The 26977-nt window shown below is 36.5% G+C and overlaps 1 protein-coding gene across 1 annotated transcript; it reads left to right on the top strand.

Annotated features, from left to right (window-relative positions):
* The first annotated feature begins 11295 nt into the window (after positions 1-11295).
* LOC149827259 (sodium/hydrogen exchanger 6-like) lies at positions 11296-26129 on the top strand. Its single transcript, XM_090019232.1, has 23 exons — positions 11296-11629; positions 16970-17021; positions 17128-17187; positions 17306-17330; positions 17427-17512; positions 17630-17741; positions 18069-18131; positions 18213-18232; positions 18324-18421; positions 18598-18626; positions 21824-21855; positions 21945-21992; positions 22078-22138; positions 22233-22330; positions 22421-22496; positions 22601-22620; positions 23251-23348; positions 23420-23529; positions 23797-23880; positions 24678-24775; positions 24870-24943; positions 25015-25316; positions 25857-26129. The coding sequence occupies exons 1-22, from the start codon at positions 11446-11448 to the stop codon at positions 25071-25073; spliced, it is 1587 nt and encodes a 528-aa protein (XP_089875358.1). The 5' UTR covers positions 11296-11445; the 3' UTR covers positions 25074-25316; positions 25857-26129.
* Positions 26130-26977: the final 848 nt, after the last annotated feature.

The raw sequence follows: 26977 nt of genomic DNA, 5'->3' as shown, positions 1-26977 counted from the left end.
TCGGTTCGGGATCACCCATAAGATTCTGAAAGTTTAAAATATCGCCGAGATTTATGAAAAAACATAAATATCACAATTTAAATGCGATATTTACGTTTTAAACGGCTATTTATTATGAAAAACCATGTATTTTTATTTTTAAATCATTTTTATTAATATTTTTTGTAAAAAATATATTTTTATATTTTTTAATTTATTTTCTTATTGCCAAAAAATGCAAGATTTATGACAATTTTTCAATTTCTCGTGAGTTTTTGAAAAACGAGATTTTTGCCTAAAAAAACGTTTGTCACTATGCTTCTAACGGAAACGGTGCAGTTTGGATCACTAGAAAGCATTCCTACTTTGGTGATATAGCTCAAATTATTGGTGATATGGCCCACTTTTCCTTTTCTGTTCACATAATATGCAACGACGCTGCATCATGCATCGCCCACACAGCCACCCATCTTGGCATTTCGCAAGATGGGCATGGTCTCCATCTCGAGAAATGTTGAGATGAGTGGCTATCAGTAGCAGCACAGGCCCTGCATCATGCAGCATCCCTGCATAAAAAATGCTCTCTTTTCTTTTTCCATACCTTTGCCTCAGGACTTCCCAGCCATCATATCTGCTTTATTTGCATGAAGAGGGTTGTGTAATAACAAATTGTGTATAATGTCAACAGATTGTGTCGTATAGTGGTTATTGTCTTGTTTCTTATGGAGGAGGTCAGAGTTCGAGTGTCATCGAGGAGGTCAGAGTTCGAGTGTCATTGTAGTCAGTAAATTTTTTTACGTTAAATATATTTTGCTTTTTAGTTCAATGCATTTGCAGTTAAACTTACTGTTTATATTTTTATAATAGGGGCAAACTAATAATTTTATTTTACCAGTTACAAGGGTAAAATGATAACTTCATGAGTTAGTGTTAACCCACGAACTAGTTTATAATTGGTGTAATTTGATTAAACAATAAAAAAAACTTGGTGGACATTTGCACACTCTCAAACGTTTGGTGTGAACATGAAAATTAGACTGTGTTTGGGTGTATTTGAAACTTTTCCTTAGTTAATGGAGCATACATTTATGTGTTTTCTAACAATATCAAAAACTTATCAACCTTTCGCCCCCTAATTTGAAAAATGGGCCTCATGTATGTTTCTGAAATTTTAAATATTTTTTTTTAAAAACCGGCAAACAAGGGTTTACATTTATTATTATCTTTTAATTCGGGTTAAATGATAAGTCAAATTATAATCGTAACCTTCATCATTAAGAAATCAAAATGTTTACTTTTTCTTTTTCACGAGGATGAATGAGTATCTTTCAATATTCAAAATATAATATAAGAAATAAAAAAAAATCACATTTTTCAAGATGATAGATATTGACCTGAGGTTCCTATTGAATTGTCTTAGAAAAAGTATGGCACATGTATAGGGATGGCAGTAGACGGATGGAAAACGGAGCCCTGCCCCGCCCCGCCTCACCCTATTTGGATCGGGGATTGAGGACATTAAACGGGAATAGAGGTTAAAATCAAAACCCATGCGGGATGGAGGCAGGGATAGACTTACGCTTTCCCCCGCCCGGATCCCCTCCTTGCCTTGTCCTCAATTATTCTTTAAGGATAAAAGTGGACCGAGGAAAAACGGGGCTCCGCCCTGCCTCACCCCGTTTGGACCCAAGATGAAGGACATGAAAGAGGGATACTTAAACCAAACTTCATGTCGGCTTTGAATTGTTTGTTCCAATATTTTCACTTTATAATGTATAAAAATATACCAAACTTAGTTGGCTTCTGAAAGAGGTTAAAACATAAACCCTTCCAACTTGAAAGAATCCTACTGGTATACTTAAACCCTACCTGATCCAAACAGACAAACATCGAATCCTCCTAAATTGCCCTAGTTTAGTCTATCAGGTTATACATGTCCCTATCACCGAGGTGGTATCCCATGTGGTAAGCGGGGTCCTGTGCCAAGCTGAAGGCTCAGGTTCCAATCCCTCTGTCACATGAGTCTGCTTAAGAGATATCTGGTAGGAGTCTGCCTAACCCCAGCTTGCCTTAAAAAAAAAGGTTATACATGCCCTGCACCAACACTAGTGATGAAGATACTCATATATCAATTTCTTTGGAAAATGTGTATATTGAGTTGGACTATGAAACTGTAAGGAACAAGAGATGCTTACATGCCATAATATTGATTATAAAAATTCGCATTAATGCCTCGGTGCAAAAATCAATGTCATACCACCCGGTTCGATGGCTTTAATCACAAGTGATACCTTTTTTTTTCTGAGTAAAAGGAAAGCTAACTTTTATTAAAAAATAGATAACAGCAAAACGGCTTAGGGCAGCTTTACAAGAAGGGGCAGGGCAGCCAGGGAATAAATGAGGTTCAATAATATCTAAAAACAAAAAGATATTAAAAGCTCATCATTTTTTTTAATATATCATATCTTCTTAAATAGGCAACTACATATAAAATGACACCAGATTTCTAATTGTTTTTCTGCGATCTCTTTCGTTTTCATTTTCCTTAGCTATGTTTGGGAGCAGGTGTTGGAGAAGAGATGAGAGGGCTGATGAGAGTGGAATTGAAAATGAGAGACGAGGCTGGAGTTGTCTTTTTTTTTTTTTTCGACGGAGAAAGCTGGGGGTTAGGCAGACCCCTACAAGTTATACAACCATAGTTCGAACTTGCAACGTCCCAACACAAGGTGATGTGCACTAGCTGCTCCTGCCAGAGAAGCGGAGCCTCCGGAGTTGTCAACAACATGCTTGTGACGATGTAGCTGAAAATGACCCATCCCCACTCTCAACGCCATTCTCATCTACCAAAACCGAGTTTTAAAACACCTGTGGGATAAGTAGGATTAGTTACATCCATTTTTGTATCCCAAACAGAGCCTTATTTCCTCTCCTCCTCCTACGTCACAATGAAACAGCTAAGGGGGCATCAGACTCGCCATCTTAATTTATGTAATTTTTTATTAAAAATAATGTCCAAGAAAAGATAAGATGGCTGGATCTCTATTTAGGATCCAAACTGGACTGGATTTTGATTCATGATCCAAAACCCTACCTGAAAACCTAAAATAAATTTGAATCTATATTGAATTCGAAGTGATTTGGTTCGTATTAAAAATAAGCATTCAATGTGAATTTAATCTGAATTTGAATAGGAAACTTAAAATGAGAGTTTTAATTAATACAAAAAGATTAAACATAATTTTGGAGCTATAGAGGATAGGGTGGATCGCTCCCTAGTGGGACCCACCTAACAAAGGAGGGAAAATTGATCCCCTTCTCTCTTATTTTGGCATGTGAGACAGGATTCAAATATATATATAGAAAGGAAATAATAATATGAATTATGATAGATTTAAACATAATTATCACTAATATATATCATTAGCATTAACGCAGTAGGTTTCTTTATGATAGCGACTTTCTCCACTCCAAAAAGTAAAAAATCCCTAATACGACACTAAATTTTTTAAGTTGGAGCCTTCTTGTTAAATATATATAACAGTAGGTTGCTTAGCAACAACCTACTGTTATATATATATATATATATATATATATATATATATATATATATATATATATATATATATATATATATATATATATATATATATATATATATATATATAACGTTTGATAATCATTCTTCCTAGGGAAGGGAGCCATAGGCCTCTATTTTCTCAAGTGTGATTATGATTCATAGGATCCATTCTCTCATGTTTGCAAAAAGCTGAGAGAATTGCCATCTTGAAAATGATCCTCTCAAAAACTTAAGAAAATAATTCTCTTGAGGGTGCTCGTGTGCTCACTTGGGCTGCAACTAGTGACACTGAACTCAAATATCATAAATACGCTTAGTTCTTCACCTAGATGCATTTTGGTTGCACCTACAGTTAATTGACCTAAAAAAGCCTAGATATTGCGAATAAGATTAGTTCATAATCTAGGCACAACTTATGCAGCACGTAGTCAGACCAAAGTAAAGAAACTCAAAAATTGCAAATGCATTTAGTTCTTGACCTAGACACACTTGGCTTGTACTTAGTGGGACTGATCCAAAAAGTCCAAGATAGTGCAGAGATGCTTAGTTCTTGACGTATATGCCCTTGGATTAACTAGACTAGACAAATCCTATGCACTCCCCCCCCCCCTCTCTCTCTGGGATTCAGTGGAAACGAATTTGGGTTGGATATCAGACTAAATCTATTCTGTTTAGTTATATTTGGTAATTAAAGATAGTAGCATCCATATACTAATTGGATTGCATTCAATTGAGAGTTTTACATCGGAATCCATTACATATATAGAAGTCTTATCTGGATAGCTATTTTTGGTAATTGGATCCAGATTCGGTGATAACTTCTTTATTTGATTCTGAATCCAATCGGGACATATCCATTTAGGTTGGATTTCATAATGCCTACATCCAAAACAAATCTAAACCTGTTTACATCCATAATGCACCCACTTCTCAACATAAACAAGAACAATATGAAATGTTTTAAGTTCATTTTTATAGGAATAGTGTTGTGACACCCTTATGGGTAAGGAACCCTCTAGTGAAAAGTGTTAATTTTAAATTTTAAATTTTTATGTTTTTTACGCATCTGTTCATCCAACTGTGATCTACATGCTTGGTTTAGTAGAACCCAGTCCACATGTATATTGGATTTTTCAAGGGTTAAAAAATCACTAGCTTGCAATGTACCAAATTGTCAACCCTCAAAAAATCGTATTTTTACATTAAAAATACAATTCAATGAGCAATTCCTACTATTTTGACCATGCTGAACACATCCATAAGGTCATTTGTGATCAAAAGTAATCTCTCCTAAGAGTTCCAGATCAGGGTTCATTACCCAAGAGGGTAGCAATTATCATCCCATTTATGTTGACACCTATACTACAGTGAATTTACACCGGGTAATGTTTGCCACCCTCGTGGGTAAGGAATCTTAGTGAAAAAATATAATATTTTTAATCTTGTTAAGTTTTTTTCACATCTGCCCCTTCAGTTATGATTTACATATTAAGGTTACTAGAAACTGACCTTTGGATTCTGACGTATCTGCTATATTTTATAAGTGTAAAAAAATCAATAGTCTAAGTCTACGATATACCACATTTTCAAACATAAAAAATATATATTTTTACATCGAAAAACTATGATTCCTACCACATTGAAAGTATCCATGAGATCAGATTTGGTCAAAACAATCTCACCTTACAAGTTCCTACTAGGGTTCCTTACCCACGAGGGTAGTAAATGCTATCCCTTTTATATTTAACCACCTAATAAAGAGGGTGGATTAGGTGCAATCATATTGCACATAAAATGTGTGTAGCTTCATCTGGCCGTCCTTCATCTTTGGGATACAGATTGTCAGCTGTGGGGCCCAACAACAAATGAAGGGTGGCCAGGTACCTGAGCAAACATTTTGTGTGCAATGTGATTGCACGTGATCCTCGTCTCCAAAATAAAGATGTAAGCTATTAAGTTGTATATAATTGTGACTTTAGATTCAGATTGATAATTACTTGCCCTTACTTCCACACCATGAAATAAGTACCATAAATATGGCTATAAAATCAAGTTACTTTCAAAGGACAATATTTTACAAAAAAATTGTGATATTTTCAAAATATCACCTATCTTGAAAATATCATGGTTTTAACGTGATATTAACAAGATATGATCACTTTTGGCTAGATTTTTGTTACTTATCATTTATTTATATATTGTATATTAATATATACCAATACTTTTTTGAGATTTTAAAAAAAATAATTTTTCAAAATACATCAAGATTTTCTCTGGTTGATATTTTTTGAAGACTGAGATTTGCGACTATGATAATTAAAGACTAAGGGAAAATGTGTAGACTAATCAACTTGTCTTATTGCACAAATAATAATAATAAATAAATAAAAACTACCACTAATGTGTAGAAGAGAAAATGGGCTTTTCTTAAGAAAAAATTCTATTGACTGTAATCTTTCATTTTTCTTTTCTGGGGTTAGACCAAGGGAAAATCTGCTCATGACCGCACATTGGCGAGCCTCTAGTTTTTAAAACCCTCGAGGTTTTTTTTTTTTTGGATAATCCAAGGGAAAACCCCCATCACCGACCACACTTTGGCTGGCCTCCTGTTGGTATAACCCTCAAGGTTTTGCTACCCGCTAAGAAGTACACTCAGCTTTGGCCTTGTGACAAAGAACACCTCATGTGGGTTTCGAACTATGATCATCCCATGTCAAGTGACAAACAATAGAAGTCTGTGGTTAGGAAAGCAGATCCCTTGTGGGCTAATATTTCACTATCTTTGCAAGGACTAACCTAACTAGGAGTTCCTCTTGAATGGATAGATCACAGTTAGATGAACAAAAATCTAAAGGTAATCCCTTTCAAAAAAAAAGGTCCAAGGTAGTAAGCACCATCAAGAGCCCTACAAAAGGGATGTAATTGACAAGAAGAAGAAAGACCATATTAGGCGCATCTATTTACAACCAAACATGCCAAACTTGTCCAATTTGAGCCTTTTATGACCACCTCTATTTCCACTCCTATCCACAATACTTCTCTCACATTTATTTAGTTTTTTGTTTTTTTTACATGGAAGGAAGAAACCACTCCTGAAGTAAGAGACTTGGCCTATGCCTGCGAAACCTACCATCACTTTGGCTTGCGCAAGAGGCGTCTTTGAACTTAGATGGCTTGCCTAGCGGCCTAGGTCCCATCCCACTATGCCAAACCCTTTTGGGGCATGCAACTTGAGTTTGACATGTGAGCTCAATTTTTTTTTCTAAAATAGGACATGGGGGTGTCAAGTTTTTTATTTTTCAATCCATAGAAGGTATTTTTTAATATTTTAGTGTATAAAAATATAATTTTCACTGAAATATTATTAAAAGTATTGGATAATTAGTAAAAATATTAAAATGATATCCATATCTGTTAGATTTGTGCCAATGTGTTTGTCCTGTGTCCTCATGGGCAACGACCTACCCAAGCTACAACTTCATCTACCACCCTATGAACGATGACACAATATGAATGTGTGAAAGTTGTTATCATTCAAATTTTGAAAAGGGAGCAACATTCATATCCCTTTGAACCAACAATCAAATCCAACAACCTTGCAACCAGTTGATATAGTTAAATGTCTTAGTGAGTAATGCTACTCAGATCACTCACAGATCTATGACACCATGTATGATGTATGGTTGAGAGTAATGCTATCCTCAAGAGAATTAGCCTTAACCCACACACACCTTTGTGCATACCAAATGCTACGTGTGAAATACTCTGATCCTGAGTTGAGAGATGCTTAACCAAAGCTTCCAAGACATCCTCTAATCCAATCCACTGGCCCAACACAATGCTGAATAGCATACCACATTTGTGTCTCCAAATACTATCAAATGAGCTGAGCCCTTGTGGGCTGCCAAAGAGAATACTTATCATTAACCAACTTTACCATTTTTCTCATTTTTGATTCAGCTATTAGAAAAAGGCTTTTCTCATATCAAAATGGGTCGTTTTCTCATGAAACAAACATGCCTAACCAAACATGATTTTTAAAATCAAGAAGATCCTACCCAACGTGGCACCGAGCATCCAATATTGAAACCTTCATCTAAAGAACTTTGATATGGAGTCATTGATCTAATTCTTTTGATCTTTGAGAGGACAAGATCTTTTGTCACGAGTTCAATAGATATCCTTATTTATACTAAAAAAAAAAAGGCTTTGTTCATCTCGTGTCACCAAGTAGATGGGACATAACAAAGTTTGAAACCTGCACTCTTTAGTGTCGGGTGAGTAAAGGGACCTAAAGTTTTACACTAATTATTTCAGCGAGTGAGCCCCAAAGGAGCTTGGTGTAGTGGGATGAGACATGAGACCTAGGCTGCTATAATGCAGGTGGTCTAGGTTCAAATTCTATGTGTGTCACTCCTTGTGCAATCTGAAGTATGGTAACTCCTTAGGAGCAAGGGGTAAGCTTACGGAGTTTTACGCTGCAAGGACAGTGATCACAAGGCGATTAGGTCTATGCTCTTGAGGATGGTTTCTCGGTTATAAAAAAAAATCAACTCGGTGAGTGAGGTGGTTTTTTTGATTGCTAAAAAAAAAGAGATGGAAAGATAAATGAACACATTTGAATGCATTTTTTTTTTGGATAATCCAAGGGAAAGCCCCCATCACCGATCGACCGCACCTTGGCTGGCCTCTGGTTGGGAAAACCCTTAAGGTCCCCTTGCCCACATGGGATCGTACACCCAGCTTCGACCTTGTGGCATAGGATGACATCCGTGGGTTTCAAACTTGTGACGTCCCGTCAACTTGGTGACATTCACAAGTCTCCCCTACCAGATGAGGGGAGCCCTTGTGGGCGAATGCATACATGAAAGAGGGGGACGAAAAGAAAACGTTAGGGCTGGTCTCTTGTTTGCATATAAAAAAAAAGACTCAATTTTTTTCAATTAATGATTTGGGATAGTAGGTAGATGGGAGATTGCGAGAAGCTTCTATATGAGGTACTTCTTCCAAAGGTAAAAACTTGTTTAGTTTTTTGAAACTTCAAGCGGACAAGTCTAAATTAATGATAAGTCTAAGCTCGTAGCGAATATGAGTCCAGTTAGTTATGTAACAGATTTTACGTATCGTTTTAAATGGCCAAATATCACAATATTTTCAAAATATCTTGATATTATGTTTAAACAAAATGTTGCGACTTGATTGCAATCTTTAAGTTTATATTTGATTATATCTAAATAGGTTATTTTATTATATAGATATTATTATTTTGTATATTTACATTTTATCAAATTTTTGAATTAAAAATTTCTTGCCAATAAACAACGAGAAAAGCAAAAATTTCAATTTTTCATGAGATTTTGCCCGTAATTATTTTTGCTACTTTAAACTTTTGTAACTATGCTATGGAGAATCATAATCCAATTTCCATGTTATTCGGTCTTGATAAGCGGATGCTTGGTAATAAATACAATAAATATCACAATATTTCCATAAGCCTACATAATATTAAATATCACGATATTTTCAAAATATCACTTATTCTGAATCATGTTAACTTGTAATTTTTTTTATTTTATTTTTTGAAAGGCAAGTTGGGGTTAGGCAAACCTCTACCAGATATCATTAGAAAATAAAAAGAATTACAGTAAAGGTTATATGACACTTCTATCGGAGAACCAATCTGGGGGTGGTCCTTCATTATCCCCCTTAGCAATCTTTGCTAACAATTCTCTTATATATTTAGAATTGTATTTTAAAATTTGTAAATTGAAACTACAAAACATATACAAGAAAAGGTTTGACATATTAAGGGGACTTGACTGTGGTGATTCTTTCCTTCCACCTCCTCTCTCGTTTTAGCCACAATGTCAAACCTACGTGATTCTATAATGACTTGTGCCTTAGGATCAATGAAGCTTGAGACCTTTGGCCCGCCACACCATTTCGTGGCTTCTTTACCTTTGTTCCTATCTCTGCTGGTTGGGTTCCTCTCTTCCTGAACGATGAGTTTCCTTTCATTTCTAGTCATCCATTGCACCCCGGTTGATTTTCATCGAGTTCTCCTTCGTTCTGTCAATTTTAATCCCCTCCTCATCGTGAGTCTCCTCTACTGCCCTATACTGCAGGAGGGTTAACTGGTTCCCCTGGTCCTGATTGCTCGAATCCTTAGCCTGTTTGCGAGACCTACACGATACTTTTACTTGAGTCCAGGCGATTTGGTTTCCTGCCATTTTTGATGGGTTCACTTCTGATTGTGTTATACAAGCCCCATTGGCATGCGAGATAGATCCGCACGATGGGCAATATTTGATAATGCTCTCTCATAAATAACTTCTTGAATGTATGTATGCCTTTCTTCGATTTTTATCGTCACCGAAGGTTATGGTTGGACGCCCATGGGGCCTTACATGTGGATGCAGATTGCAGACGAACTGACACCTTTCTTTGGTCTTAGTGTAGGTGTCTGTGCTTGTGTATTCTCCTACTAAGGCCATTGCAATACCTTCAAATGTGTCCTCTGTCCACAGTTTTAGGGACAACTCTGGTAGCTGGAAGTAAGAGAAACTTTTGTTGTCACCTCTAGATGGATTGGAGACCCCAATTTCCATCGGTTAGCCTCCATGGTCTTCCCTGCCACCTTTGAAGAACCTCTTCGGGTAATCATCCTGTATTGTTCTTTTGACTGAACGGCAAAGATGAATAACCCATCCTTCATGATGGTTAAGAGTCCTTCCTGGCATCAGTAGGTGCGCCTCCTGTCTTCAAAACCTCCTAAAAACCCTGCAATAACTCTCCACAGTCTTCAAAACCTCCTAAAAACCCTGTATAGCGATTTGCAGGTATCTTCACTCTTTGGCGTTTCATTAGAGAATTGAGCTTTAATAACAATGGCTAGGTTAGCAGGGAAATCCTTCAGGACTAGGAGTGAACCTCTGGAATGTTCCCAGATGAGGTCGCACAGCTTCATTAACTGGGTAGTGGGTGATGGTTGGAGAGCCATCACATTAACTAATCTTGATACTGAGACTTGCGGTATTGGTGGTACATGCATATATAGTCATTAAATATCGCCAATATTTTGGAAACTTTGTGAATTTATGTAAAAAACTGCTTATTTTAAAAAAAATATCACAATTTTAATTCATTAATATTGTATTAAAACCATATTAAAATAATTTTATATGTTTACTATATGGTTTTGAGATATTCTTAAATTTTCCCAAGGTCTTATCGAGAAGTCATTCTTGAAAATGTCACGAAATTTCCTGGCCGATATTTTCCCGAGAACGAGTTTTGTAACCATTAAGGCTGTTAATGGTTCGGGTTTGTACCAGGTACCCGACCCGAGTCAAACCCGAATTATCGGGTATGGGCATGAAAAATGCTGGCCTGATATAATATTTGGGTCATCCTGAATCCAACCCGAGTCGGCCCACGATTTTTGTTGGGTACCTACACGTTCCTAGTATTTTATATGTATTTTTAATAATTTTTTTTTTAAATTATGCGGTCCGTGTCTGGGATTCCATGTTTGTGACATGACAAAACCCGAACTCGAACCCGAGCGTCATTTGGGCGGGTTCGGGTATACGCTAATGGGTCGAGTACCCGACCCGTATGGATTGCATCCAAACGAAGGGGTAAAAACGGAAAATGATAATTTCTGGTCGTTATGAATGCTTACGCACGGTATTAAACAGGAGTACTCCGCGCTGAGAGGAGGAAGACGCAAGCTCGAGAGTTCGGTGGTGGTGGCGTTTCTCTGGGGAAGCGGAAGCGAATCCCTTCCATCACACGCAGACACCAAAGAGGGAAAACTTGAGAGACAGAGAGAGAGGCAAGAGAGCGATCGGAAGGGAAGCGTCCGCTGCCGTCGATCGCTCGTCGCAATGGCAGAACTTCCGATATCTCCGTCGGGTTCGTCGGACGGAGCTCCGGGAAAGGAGCAGCAGGCGGCCGGAGTCGGTATCCTCCTCCAAATCATGATGCTCGTCCTGTCGTTCGTCCTCGGCCACGTCCTCAGGCGCCACAAGTTCTACTACCTCCCTGAGGCGGGCGCTTCCCTTTTGATCGGTACTCTCTCTCTCTCTCTCTCTCTCTCTCTCTCTCGTCGAAGAAGGAAAGAGAAGGAAAAAGGGCTTATTGACGAGCTGTAGGATGCAAAAATCAAGTTCTTGGCGAGTCTTGATGCCGCTTCCAGAAAAGAAATTTTCCGTACATTTTTGGAGAGAAAGATTTGGGTAACTGTAAGAGGTGGCGGTAGATAGCTGATCGTACTTGTCTTTCGAACTCATCGCTAGGTCAAGATGTCATTTTTTTCGTTTGTTCTGCCTTCTGAAACGTTCTTTGCTTGTTTGGGTTTCGGTTTCCGCTTAATCGTTTGGGCATAAACGCGCAGGTTATTTTGGGATTCTTGACCTTTTTGGCCTTCTTTTTCCGTTTTCGTCCGTATCCATTTCTCTCTGCAAGAAGGCAAAAATAAAAAGGTAGTTACGACGGAGAAAAAGAAAACGTATTTGATAACGCACAGATTAGGAAATTCCTTTCCTGTTTATATGAGACGCATGATCGTCAATTAGCATATGGTAATTGGTGTTTTATTGGGAAAGTAGTTATTAGGAACTACTATTGAGTAAAAAGTATGGAGAATAAATTGTTAGATTATTGATATTAAGAAAAAGGAGAAAAAACTTTTAAGAATAAATATCTTGATGTAGATATCAACAAAAAGAATCCGTGTAGTATAATGCTTTTACTAACATATCTGCAACTTGAAATTCCATATGAACTAATCTTGTATCAATGCCCTCTACCTCAATGTTCTGATGTACAAAGTGATAATCAACCTGGCAACCATGAAACACTGGGTGGAAAGTGGCTATGTGAGCCATTTATCCACCAATCAAGGTAGACGAATTCAAGGACCTGTTCAAACTTGGGATCTAGACAACTTATATCGTCTAAAAAATCTTTGTATCCTATATTCATCATTACCTCCAGTCTTTATTGGTCTCTTACTTTTCTCGATCATCTATCTCATGCTACATCAACTCTTGGTACCTAGCCTATGATAGATTTACATGGGACACAACCAAACTAGCATTGGACACACCATTCCTAACATTTTTCATTTTGTTGATATGGGGAGCATCTTCATGCATTTTTAATCCTATCCTTCAGTGCTACTTCACACATCCACCTTGACATATACATATTGGGTATGTTCATTTTCTCTTATCACTTTTTAGTTGCGTAACAGTCGGAACCATATAGGAGTGATGGCCTTATCTTAGACCTGTATAAATGCTCTTCAGATCTCAGAGGTGCTTGCTTCACATAACAATGTAAATCTTGCTTCCATGTTATCCATCCAACACAAATACTACTAGTGGTATTTTTATCGAATCCACATATTGTTGTACAATAAAGTTTAAGTACCAAAAGTTATTCTAATGTTGCACTACAAGATGTTAAATCTTAATCACAAGAAATTCATCGCTAACCTTTTTAAAAAACGTTTTTTTACTAGGATAATTCTCAAAAGCACTTATTTCTTATTTGTGTCCCGACCAGTGTTATAAAACACACACCTTGAGGCACAAAAGGCGCGCCTTGCCTTGAGGCGAGGCCCTCTGCGCCTCAAGGCGCCAGCCTGAGGCGTGATGCACAAAAAAAATAAAACTAATTATTTTATATAAATTAGTTTTTCCAGTTATGTAATCAGTTTCTTAGTTACTTTGAATTAATTAGATTATTTTACTTTTATTTGTAAATAGTAATATTTTAATTAGTTTATTTTGCTTTTTATATGGTTAATCTCATATTTTTTAGTACTTATTTGAGATTTTCTATTGCTTATTGGTTGTTGCTTGCTTTATAGGACATTATATTTTTCAATTATATAATTAGTTTTCCAGTTATGTAATCAGTTTCTTAGTTACTTTGAATTAATTAGATTATTTTACTTTTAGTTTTAATTAGTTTTTAATTAGTTTATTTTGCTTTTTTTATGTTAATCTCATATTTTTTAGTACTTATTTGAGATTTTCTATTGCTTATTGGTTGTTGCTTTATAGGACAATATATTTTTCAATTATATAATTAGTTTTTCAGTTATGTAATCAGGTTTTTAGTTGCTTTTATATGTTAATCTTATATTTTTTAGTACTGATTTGAGATTTTCTATTTCTTATTAGTTGTTACTTCATTAATAAAGCATTTCTTTATTTATTTGTATTTTTAGATATTTTTTATAATTTTTTAAGTTTTCAAAATTTTTTTTGAGGCTTACGCTTTATGCCTCACCTCAGTTTTTTGTGGAGCGCCTCGCTACGCCTCAACACTTTTCACAACACTGGTTCCGACTGTCTTCTCTACTTTGGCTGATAAGTTGGGTTGCACATGAGCCAAGCTTGGGCTTGTGCTCCTCAAGCTTGGCTTGAGCTTGAGCCAGGTTAACGTCTCTCTCAAAAAATAGAAACAAACGACTTTTATTAAAGGGAGGAGGTGATGATAACCCATCACCTCCTTTTTGTAAGAAACTAGGTAACTATTGAGATCTGCTTATTTTAATGTCAACTTTATATGATGTGTACATATGCATATTTTAGATATTTTAATATCTTTAAATGAGCTTAACAAGCTCTTAGTGTGAAGCTTAGGCTCAAGACCTATAAATTTAACTTGACCTTGGTGTTTATTAAGAATGAACTTTGATCCAAGCTTTTAGTGAGTCAAGCCCAAGCATTACGTCATTTGTAAAGAACATAAAGACCTTTTCTTGATTAAAGAATGTTGCTTTGCTTATTATAAATGTAAGTATAGCTCAAAGCAGATTCTTGATGTTGCCTAGTGTTATCAATGCACATTGCTCACATTGTTTTTTTTTTTTTTTTGCATTTTTGCACTGTATTGTAACCCTAAGACACATGCATGCTCACACTCTTTCTTTCCTTGATCCCATCCTTATGCTATTGATTCCAGCCACAGTAACAGCATTTTTTATAGCCATGAGGCGACTGTATTCTGTTATTGTATGGGCCTCACCAGCTAGCATCTAGCCATGAGAGCTTACAGAAAGAGGCAGTGAAACCTCCATAAGCGATTGTTAGGGCATTTACCAAATACTAAGTAAATTGCACTGAATGGCATTGCTTTATGAGCTCACCAAATATATTTACTGTAAATCAGGTGCATATATTTACCCTGGGAAAAATGTCATCAAAGCCCTTCTTTTCATGTTTAAAATAGTGTCATTGACCAAGATAGATGTCTACGTTTTACCATGAAATTCAATGTTTACTTATGATTGTGAATAAGACCGAGTCCATGTTCATGAACATTCATAGGCACTAATACATTTATGTGATTCAATGGTTGTTACTCTCTCTCTCTCTATATATATATATATATACACATATATACAGTGGTAGAGCCAGAAATTCAAATTAGGGTGGGCACAGGTGTGTGTGTGTGTGTGGGGGGGGGGGGGGGAATGGACCGGCTGAGAGAGAGAGAGAGAGAGAGAGAGAGAGAGAGAGAGAGAGAGAGAGAGAGAGAGAGAGAGAGAGAGAGAGAGAGAGAGAGAGAGAGGGGGGGGGGTTGGGGGGCACAACATTTGGGTTAGGTTGGTCACTGCCCATCCTGAGCTAGACCCCCTTATTGGGGATTTCCGGGTGGGGATGGGCACTTGTCCACCCTGGCCCACATGTTGCTCCACCCCTGTACACATACACGCACATATATATACATATGATTGTGAATAAGATCAAGTCCATGTCTAAGTCACAGGGATTCGGCCAACCGGGTGCCGCACCTGCGTCGACGCGGATGCGCGTGCAGCACCCGGTGCGGTCAATCGGACCCTGGGTGCGGTCAACGCACTCAGGGTCATTTGTGTCCAATTTTTGGACAAAAAAAAGGCTGATTGATGGAGTATTTGTTTGCTTCTTGTGACTTGTGTTTGGTTGGTAAATGCTAGCCGATACATGTTCCTAGGCATCATGGAAAAAATAAGGACGTTACCACTAATGGTTACTTAAAGGGGTTTCATGGAAAATGAAAGAAGAATTAATTCTACATGATTTTTAATTACTTTTATCTTGGGAAGAAACTTCTTAGAGGCTAGCAAAGACGTAACAGCCGAGGGATGGAGATTTAACAAAGGAATGGACTGCTCAGTTCCCATTAATTACTCTCTCTCTCTATATATATATATATATTTATAAGTAATCAATAAATGCATTAGAAAAGTTAATTGCTTTGACCGGTAAAATATCATGTCCATTTATGTTTTATGCCACTGCAGTGTAGGGATGAAAGTGGAGATGGGTAGACCTGACCCAACCCGAATTGACCTAGCTCGACTCGGTCATGTCCAAGATGAACATTCATTAGTGTTAATGTTGTTAACTGTTAACACTTAATATATATATATATATATATATATATATATATATATATATATATATATATATATATATATATTGCCGCACCCTTGCACCCAAGTTTTTTGAAAGTGCCGCACCCCCGCACCCGCACCCATGTGACATAGGTCCATGTTCATTTGCATTCATAGGCATTGACACATTTATGTGATTCAGTGGTTGTTACTCTCTCTCTCTCTCTCTATATATATATATATAATGTGTGTATATTTAGGATTTTATTAGCAAATGTTTTAAATGTTGACATTTTGTAGTTATTGAAAATTACAAGACAATGTATAATGTTTCACTGTTCTTGGTATTTTGTCATTGATGTCATTGTGCGAGGAACTTTATTTGCAAACTCCCTGTATATACATGTCTTTTTGGTTTTTGGATGTGTAGATAGTATATGTTTCCATAGTCATAGTTTTACACAAAAAAGATCTGACATTAGTTGGATGTGCCCTTATAATTCCTAATGGCCTTTATTTTTTCTAATTTTTGTATACGATATTTTCTTCCCAAAAATCATAAGCTTGTTAAGTTCTGTAATCATTAAAAATGATATGTTAAGTTCATAGGTGGTGTTTTTGTTTCATAGTTATGAACAGTATACCCCTGCATATTTACAGGAAAACACAATTACATTGACAGTATATGCATGGATAGTTTGTGTATCCACAAAAACGTAAGTGCATGGATGTCATGTATCTATGTGCATGCTTCTGCATGCTTTTTCACATTTCTGGCAAACTACAGGATGTTTTTTGCGTCCTGAAAAGTGAGACCTTAGCCTTTTAATTTTCAAGGAATTAACAAAATGCACTATCCATTTTTCTGATATATTATGACTTCACATCCGTTTTTTTATGGATCATAAGTTCTTCATGCAGGTGATAGATACATCATCCAGTTTAATAGTTTTCTGTGTGAAGAACATGTACCTAAATCATCTTGTATTTATTTTTATAGTTCTCTGTGACAGGTTTAACTGTGGGTGTGCTTGCTAATATATCAAACACTGAGAGGAACATACGGTTTGCTATTTGTTTTCTGGTTGCTGTATTAACATTTATACTTTGTTGCGAATCTCTCACTGCCATTTTTGTGTCTGATTTTCCCATGATGCTTCCTGGCTTGCAGAACATGGTTCAATTTTCATGAGGAATTCTTCTTCTTGTTTTTGCTACCGCCGATTATATTATATCCTACAGCTTTGTATAACTGTGCACTTACTTTTTAACCTCATACTTGTATTGATTTTAATAGTAATTTTATAGAATAAACATATTATGGACTTTTTTCCTTGACAACTATGTACTCAGTCAGGTTTCAGCTTACAACCTGTAAGTCAACCTTTCTGCCTAAGTCTTGAAAAATATACATGATCTGCAGGGATCATATTCATTCTGAACTTACTTGAGTTTGATTGTTGTTGTCAGAAACCATTTTTTTCAAATTTTGGAGCCATAGTCACATTTGCAATTCTAGGGACATTTATTGCTTCCATTGTGACAGGATTCCTGGTGTAAGTTCTTTTTCATGGCACATTTCTTCGTCTTCTCCTATGATATTCTCTGTACTAATATTTTCTACTGTTTGCAACCATGGAGTTGAATTCATGATGGTGCTATTTCTTTTCCAGCTATCTTGGTGGAGTAATGTTTCTCATGTATAAACTGCCGTTTGTTGAAAGTATGATGTTTGGTTCTCTTATATCGGCAACAGATCCTGTAACCGTTTTATCCATATTTCAGGTGTGAGATCTAGTTTGTTTTCTTATGATCATATTGTTCTTATTGAGTTTATGCAACTGTGTTATCTTATCATGAATGTGTTTATAATGGTAGCATGCCATACACAGCAACTATGAATCATGTCTCTTTCTACATGTTTCATAAATTACACATGGTTTGCTACTGCTTTTCCAAGTTTATTTTGATTTTATACTATGCAATTCCGCACTTGCATGTTCATGGAACAGCTTGAAGTTTAATATGATTAATCCAAAAATGTCTAGCTACTTGTATGTATGCTTTGTTTGAAGCAGCGCATGGTGAATATCCTCTTGTGAATTTCTGCAGGAACTAGGGACAGATATGAATCTTTATGCATTGGTCTTTGGGGAATCTGTTCTGAATGATGCAGTATGTTTGGTTTTCTTTTTAGTAATTGTTTTTCTTAAGCACCAAGCTTTTAACAACTTTTGTTTTTTGGATGCTTTGAAGATGGCGATTTCATTGTACAGGTTTGCTTCAAACTTGTTGCATTACCAAGTCTATGATTGAACATCTCTCTTGGGTGATTGGTTTTTATTCAGTAAATGCTTCTATCTGCAGGACAATGTCATCAGTAAACAGTCATGCAACTTCCAGCCAAAGCATCTTTCTTATCATTCTAAGATTCCTTGAGACTTTTGTTGGTTCAATGTCATCTGGTTAGTATTCTTTTTGCTTGTTGAAAGAGTAATGAAAATAAATGACTATAATTTTGCGATTGTTAAACCTTCTTTTCCAAATTGTTTTTGCAAGAGTATCATCTGTTATATTCATGAGAAACTCCCTTTTTTATAGTTTGTAACATGTTGGCATTGTCTCTCTTTTGCTTTTGCAGGAGTTGGTGTGGGATTTATTTCTGCTTTGATATCCTTTAACTCACCTTGCACTTGTAAAAAAGGATGAGAAGATTATTATCATATTACCTGGTTCACTTTTTCTTCATGATAGAATCGAACACTAATAATATACTGTTGACAAGGGTGGTTTTGTAATTACTAATATTTTTTCATAAAGGATGAATAATCTAAACCTGCCTGTTAGGTTTGTATTGGGAGCTCATCTTACCATTTGGGGACCTCAACTAACTTAATGGTCAAAACCAATGTTGTCTGAATGGCTCTGAATTGTTGGGCTGCCGATTCAGCTGTATTGGCCCAAAAATAATAATAAATTATTATGTTTCAGTCATTATGTGACACGTGTTAAAACCATTAAAATAATTTCAAAAAATATTAAAAATATTTTTCGGTATTTTTTTACATTTATTAAAAATTTGTCGAATCTTCTTGGCAATGTATCGAAATTATTCCGATACAATGCATATTGGCCGATACACACCGATACTGGTAACATTGGTTAAAACATAACAAACACTAACATATTACTAAACCAAACATAGCACACAATGTTCATACAACTAGTCAATTTTAGCATACTCATACATCCGTTCATATGAAAGCAGTCTTACAAATTATTAAATGCATCAAAATTTTTATTTTTAGACGTCTTTTTCTGTCTTCTTCATCTACGTTAGATTTAATTGCTTATACTGATGCTGACTGGGGATGCAATCCCAAAAATAGATACTCAACTATGAGTTTTTGTGTTTTCTAAGTAAATATCTGATCTCGTGAAGGTGCAAGAAGCAACAGAAGGTCTCACTTTCATCAACAAGAGTTGAATATCGGGTCATAACTACGATTACAATGGAGATGGTCTGGTTAAGAAGATTGTTTGTTGACATGAGAATTCAAATAAAAGGAGTTTCGAAGATATGCTTTGACAACAAGATTGTTATCTACATTGCCAGCAATCGCATGTTTCACGAAAGAACAAATAACATTGAGATGGATTGTCACTGTATACAAGATGAGTATCTTCAAGACATCATTGATCTGCCGTATGTTACATTAGATTATAAATCAATATACTTCACTAAATCTCTCTCAACCTAAGTCACACGGACTCGGCTATAAGGTCGACGCACCCGCGTCGACACGCCCCGACACGGGTGCGGACACGGGGCAGACACGGTCAACCAAGTGTTGGACTCGATCAATGCACAAGGGCTGAGTCCGTCCATATTTTGGACTCGGTCAACTTTGACCGGGTCTATTTTTGTCCATTTTAGGGAAAAAGATGTATAAAAACTAAAAAAAAATTGATCATTTTATATATTTTAAAAAAAAATATTATATATAGCCGAGTCTTAATATATATATATATATATATATATATATATATATAGTTGTGTCTCCTAATGGGCACAACTTTGATCGAGTCTTATTATTGTTATATATATATATTTAAAAATATATATACATATATATAGCTGTGTCCCCGTGTCCAAAATTTTTGAAATTGCTCTGCACCCGTGTCACACCCGTACCCGCACCCATGTGACATAGCTCCCAACTCCTAGATTTTACTTCCTTCTTAGCAAACTTTCAGTCATTATACCATAAGTGTGAGGGAGAGTGTTAAAATGTATATATATATATATATATCTTTACATACATATGTATGTATATATTCGTATATACATGTATATACATTATATATATTTTTATTTTTTATTCTTTATTGTAAACAATATTCTTTTGTTTTATTTTTTGGGTCAACTCAAGTTGACTAACCGTTAGAACTGGTCTAACGGCTAGCTGATCTGGCCATTAGACTAGCTCTAACGGCTAGATGACCCTCTCATATTGTGTATATATAGGGGATCTCCCCCTCATTGTTAAGTATGCATCTTTCATGCATTTTGTTAATCAATAAAATAAATATATTTTGTATTGTGTGCTCTTTTTGGTGTGTGCCCTTAGTGGCCTTTGTGAGTGTGCCCATAGTGGCTCTTTGTGCTTATCCATTTGGATTCTTTGGTGGATATTTGTTCTCGTTTGGAGGTGCCACTCTCTTTACAAACTATTGTCCCCTTTATAAATACTTCCATTTGTAGATATTATTGAGTTTTACTTTGTGGGTGACAAAATGTATGTTAAACTCATGGCGATTAATTTGAACGTGCCTCATCTATTGTTGAAATATCTTACTCTCATAGAAGAGGAATATGACTGGTACTAAGCAACTGAATCTTTATCATCTAACAAATATCTTCAAAAGAAGGAAACAGGTTGAGTTGGTTCTAGCTTGCTTGGATGAGCTCAATGATACATTTTGATGGCAATCCTATGATTTTTGAATGAAATTTTATCTTTTATGATGTTTTACTTGAGCCTTTTGCATGTTATGCCAAAACATTCCTACTGTTAATTGAATGGTCAGACCCTAGCTACTGTTAACTTTTTGAAATCCCAATTTTACCTTTTACTTACCTGTTCAACCTCCCTAGAACCCTCCCATTTTCAAACCTGCATATTTTGCATTATTAGTGCGTTAGCATCAAATCTCCGTATTCAATATATAGACTTTGTATTTTGCTTAATAGAGGAATAGGGGAGTTCTCTTTTGTTGTTTGAGGATGGGATTTGAGATGTATGTATTTGATTTAACTTAGAGATTTGGGTTGTATGAAGTTATCTTAATATTTTTCATATCAGATGAATGGAGAAAGAAAGCAAAACTGCCAGTGTTGAGCAACATTTATTGCTAATTGATGGGTAAATTGATAACTCTGCTCCTCATTTGATGATTCCAGCAGCAGATTTCAGAAGTTAACCATTCTTAGGCTAACAGTAACAGGGACTTGTAAGAAAGAGGCCCATGTATGCACACACACGTTTATGCATGTGCATTGCATGCCAGTCAAGGCTGTGGTGGCTCACATTGTGATAACATGACTTCACTATAACTTACATACCTGACAAGACCGCATGCACACAAAGGGGCCTAATAAATTGGAAAGATAGCGGCAAGACCCTTGCTAACTAATGCATACAACTTAAAGAACTTTGTTCTGTGAAAGCCTCTGACTGGTAGATAGAATGTTGACTAAATGTTTGCTTATCTGGAATGGCTGCTCTTTCTTGTATATAATAGTTCTTGGATACCTTCTATATTTTTTTTATGTAAAAGAATTGGAATCCTTAACCATTGGATACCTTTTTAAATATGCGGGCCTGGATATTGACAAGTAAGTCTCAACATACTACCTATTAATCATATTAATTTCTTCCATAGGTTTCTTAGAGTTTTTAATGCGTTTTTCTTCTTTCCTTTCAGTCTTCAGAATTTGGAGTGCTGCCTGTTTGTCCTTTTCCCATATTTCTCGTAAGCAATTTCATGTATTTCTTTTAATCTGTTTTGCTTAGTATGGTGATATCTGGTGTCTAATTAGCTAATATTTGCCATGCAGGTACATGCTTGCTGAAGGTCTTGGGCTTTCTGGTATTGTGTCAATTCTGTTCACTGGAATTGTGAGTGCACTTCCCAAGATCTTGCGAAAGAATAACCTACTATTAGCCAAATTCATTGCATAATTTTTTCTGTCTCATATTTTTTACTGTTCAGGTAATGAAACACTACACTTTCTCGAACTTACAAGAAAATTCCCAAAGATTTGTTGCTGCATGTTTTCATTTGATATCATTCTTAGCAGAGACTTTTGTGTAAGATGGCCTTTTGATTTTATATTTGACACTGTTTAATACTTTTTGTTTGGATTTACAAAATATTTGTACCTTCTATATAACCTGCAGATTTATATACATGGGCTTTGATATTGCAATGGAGCAACAGAGCTGGTCACACATTGGTTTTATCTTTTTCTCAATCGTATCCTTGATAGTTATATGCAGATAGATTGCATTGTTCAATATAGTTCTGGAAGCTGAGAACAAATTCATTTCCTTAACCTTTTGTCATGATGGAAATTCCAGTTGTTTATTGGTGTTGCAAGGTATGTTGATAATTTTCATTGTGGGACTTCTATTACGTAGCATACTGATAGATTGCTCTAGCATATTGTCCATTATAACTTGTCTTAATTGCTCAATTTGCTCACATTCTTAGATAAGGTGAAACAAAAAGAGAGAACATCTTTTGACTGATCTTTGTTGTTGGTTGTATACTGTCCTTTTGTCTTCATCATAGGCTGTTATCTTTCTCTTGTTTTTATAAGCTTTATATTTCGTATCATTCAGCCTTAGGCGGCCTAGCTAATCTTTTCTTTTATAAACAAGCAAAACAAGACATTTTTTGCCTTTCAAGTTCCTATGGATAGCTAACTTGCTTTTCCTCAAACCTTTTACCATTCATTTCTATCATATGGATTATTTTGTAGATAAGAATAGTAAGATCCATGACTTTGTTAAGTTTATGTAGAATTGTTGCTTTTGTGCTTGTCCGTCTTTTTACTTGTGCTAATTTGACAATGGAATGACCTGGTTGTTGTTGGATGTATAGTGTAGTTCTACTACCAATGGTTAATGTTCATTTCTTCAGGTTTTGGTTTCCATTGTGATGATAATATATAGTAGATAGTTTGTTGAACAGCTTTGATCTACTCTTTCCTATGTTTATCTTGAAGGGCTGCAAATGTTTTCTCATGTGCATATTTGGTCAACTTGGTCCGACCAGCAAACAGGAAAATACCACTAAAGCATCAAAAAGCACTTTGGTATAGCGGTGAGGAGGAAGCACTATTGTTGTTGTCAGGGAAATTTTTTCCATAATAATCAGTAAGCTTTTGTTGACAGGGTTGAGAGGTGCCATGGCCTTTGCTCTTGCTCTGCAATCTGTCCATGATCTTCCAGAAGGGCATGGACAGACAATATTTACTGCTACAACTGCAATTATTGTCCTAACGGTAGGTGATACATCAACTAAGACACAGAGCTACTCAATTAAGAAGATCCAATTGTTTCTCAAAAGCATTTAGAAGACATTTGGTTTTGCTTATGCAAGTATTAAATCTCAGAAATGAAGTTGGGTATGAATGAGAAAAAAAAACAATTTGTTACATTTGATTAATATGTTGTATTTTACTTTTATGTTTTCTTGCAGCAATATTCCATGTGCCTATTCTTTCAGATATTCACATGATTTACCTACCATTACTGTGAAAATGCTGTAGGTGCTACTAATTGGAGGTTCAACAGGAACCATGCTTGAAGCCTTGGAAGTTGTAGGTGATGGTATCGACAGTCAGCTAGAAGAGGCAAGTATCTTTTACCTTGTGATGCAACTGTGTGATGCATTAAACTCTGGGTCTCTCAGTCTCTGGCACATTGTTCTACTCATGTGGCTACTTAAAATCTACATAAATCAAGTTATGGTGGTTCAGTACCACAACAGAACAGAAGTACCCATACATACACACATGCATACTAATATATACAGTATGCATGTATTGTATGCATACACATCCAAAAACAAATATTCTGTTGTTTATCATTGACAGTGGTGGGGAAGACTTTGGCATTGCAGATTCTCAAGGGTTTTGTTGCATCTCTATAACCATGCTTTATGTACCTCTGTAAAGGTTCTTTGGTCGTCACTGCAACATATAAACTTATCTTACTTTGTGCATCAAGTACCTTATAATTTTTGGCACCAGCAGTCTTGCTGTCCAGCTACCTCCTTTTTCTATTTTTTTCATTTTTAGGTTGTACTTTTAGTTAGTTCTTGTTGGCTGTTGAAGTGCATGTGGTTGTAATCAGGCATACAAGCATACATATGCTTGTTGATCTTTGAATTTTCTAGGAAAAGCTTAGCATACGGGTGTGCAGGTTTGCCTCTTTTGTTGGATTTCAGGGATACCATCAGTTTGGAATCTTTGTTCCTCAAAGATGCTGCTATTTTTTTTGTTTTCAAGTGCTTGTATGTGTACCTGTAATCCCCTCCCCCCCCCCCCCCCCCCCCCATTCTTTGGCCTATGTGATGCTTTTTTCTTACTTGACTTAATTGAAAGGTACTGCCCCTGTTAAATTTTTATATTTTATACCTTCATTTCAGAGCTTTGATGAGGAAAACAATTACATTGCTCCGAGCTATGGAGAGGCTGCAACATCTGGACAAAACTTAAAAATGAGACTAAAAGAGTTCCACAAGAGGTTTTGTTTCAAATTTACCTCGTGCTTCTAAAATCCAACTCTCTGTTGCCTTTTAGTTCACTGCTTGATCTGTATATCTTGGTTTCTATTGCAGCACTACATCTTTCACTGCGCTTGACAAAAATTACCTAACACCATTCTTCACCGCACAGAATGGCGATTCAAATGGTAAAAGAACAAGATCTTAAATCTCATAACATTGTCTTTTCCTTGACTGGGTGTTGTTTATCATGAAACAGAGGAATCGTCATCACACCGTGGAAGAGGCAGTAGCTTTGGCAGACAGGGATTAACTTGATCCTACCCAAAGAGAGCTGCAGTTGAAATGCACAACACAAATCAACTGAAGTATTTGTCTCTGCCGCAGACTTGCGATTGACGCAGACTTGCAGAATGTGTATAATTATACACCCGCTAACGATGAGGGTGACAGGAGGTGGATCAGCATCAATGGTTACGAGTCTGATTCTGAAATCATCGGCTAGCAGAAGATATTGCCTTGTTTATATGTGCATGCTAGTAACAGTTTATATGTATATCTGTTTCCAGCTATGTCACACGGACTCGGCTCCAAGGTCGCCGCACCCGCGTCGACACGCACCGACACGGGTGCGGCTCGGACTCGGTCAACCCGACCCTGGGTGTGGTCAACGCACCCAGGGTCATTTTGGTCCATTTTTTGGAAATTTTTTTTTTTTGAATTTTTTTTTTATTTTCTGGGCTACAGCTGTAAGGAAAAAAACCCATCACAACTAAAAAACCTGTACACTTTCAAGTTTTAAGTACAGAATGGGCACAACTCAAGTTTTTGTGGTTTTTTCCTGTACGAAGAAAGTGAATTATTACAGTGCATGAAGAAAGTGCCCAAAAGTGAATTATTCCTGTATGAAGAAAGTGTACAGAATGACTTCACAACTCATCTACTGTCCCCTAATGGGCACAACTTTGACCGAGTCTTATATATATATATATTTTTATTTTTATTTTTTTTTAATATATATATAGCCGAGTCCCCGTGTTCAAAATTTTTGAAATTGCGCCGCACCCGTGTCGCACCCGCACCCGCACCCATGTGACATAGGTTTCCAGGGAGTTTTCTGAGCTGGCCGTGTGATGCTGCTCTCTGTCTCTCTTCGGAAAACCACAGTTATGGACTAGGAAGAAAAAGAAAGAAGTCATCATACTGAAAATCACAATTTGCAGCTAACCCTAAGGTGCTCTTGCACATTGTCGTGAATATTCATGACATTTTGAAAATAACACGACTGGAGATACAGAATGATAAATCTTAATAAATTTGTGATCTTAAATGGTGTGGATGTTAAGATATCCATATTATACCATATTAGCACAAGTACCTTTTTTTATTTTTATGTTTCATTTTTTTGTGTTTTTAATTTTTATGATGTAAATACAGCAATGCCAAGAGTTATGATACCAATACAGCTACTCCAAGAGTTCGACTCTTTAGAATATATTGAATGACAAGAATGTGAATTTGAAGAAATCGAGCGTTGTTTACCTCGGCTTGTTCTGTTAGTGCACGTCACCATGTATTGGGACGTTGCAAGTTCAAAACCCAATGGTATGTTGTGTAACGGGTAGGGGTCTGCCTAACCTTAGCTTACCGTTGAAAAAGAAGAAGAGAAAACTGGGGTTAGGCAGATGTGAAAATAAGGTGCAATATGATTACACAAATATTTGTGCATTAAGCACTTTCGTCCTCCATCTCGAGGACAGGTCCATCAGTTGTAGGGCCCAAGGCTTTGATGAAAGGCGATGAGGTGCCTAATGCACAAATTGTGTAGCATGTGATTGCACCCGATTGGGACTCTAGGCAGATCCTTACCAGTTATACAATCATACCATTGGGATTCAAACTTGCAACGTCCCAACACAAGGTGATGTGCACTAACTGCGCTTGCCAGACAAGCTGAGCCCCCGTTTGGCTTAAGCCTTGTCGAAAAGGGCACACACCTCAAGTATCAAACTCTTGACTTCCTTCAATTTGAAAGCCTTAAGCCGGGCCCACCCATTCTCCTGAATCTCAATTTCAAGAGAACAAGTGGATTGGCTTAAGACATTCTTAGTTGAAGGACATCGCAGGTTTGACAGTTGGACGTGTACACGACGAGTGTATTTACTCTGAATCTTGGTGTGTGGGGGGGTCCATGCCAGATTCAATAATCTGATATATGTGGT

Source organism: Nuphar pumila, chromosome 10 (assembly GCF_984573655.1).
Source record: "Nuphar pumila chromosome 10, dmNupPumi1.hap1.1, whole genome shotgun sequence".
Classification (NCBI taxonomy): domain Eukaryota; kingdom Viridiplantae; phylum Streptophyta; class Magnoliopsida; order Nymphaeales; family Nymphaeaceae; genus Nuphar; species Nuphar pumila.
This window is presented reverse-complemented; position numbering and strand designations above follow the sequence as displayed.

What these genes read in the sequence shown, in the direction of transcription:
- LOC149827259 (XM_090019232.1), top strand. Translation starts at nt 11,446, where the DNA reads ATGGCAGAACTTCCGATATCTCCGTCGGGTTCGTCGGACGGAGCTCCG. An exon ending in ATGGCGATTTCATTGTACAG is followed by an intron (nt 18,233 to 18,323) that starts GTTTGCTTCAAA and finishes TTCTATCTGCAG; the next exon opens with GACAATGTCATCAGTAAACA. An exon ending in GTTTTATCTTTTTCTCAATC is followed by an intron (nt 22,497 to 22,600) that starts GTATCCTTGATA and finishes TGGAAATTCCAG; the next exon opens with TTGTTTATTGGTGTTGCAAG.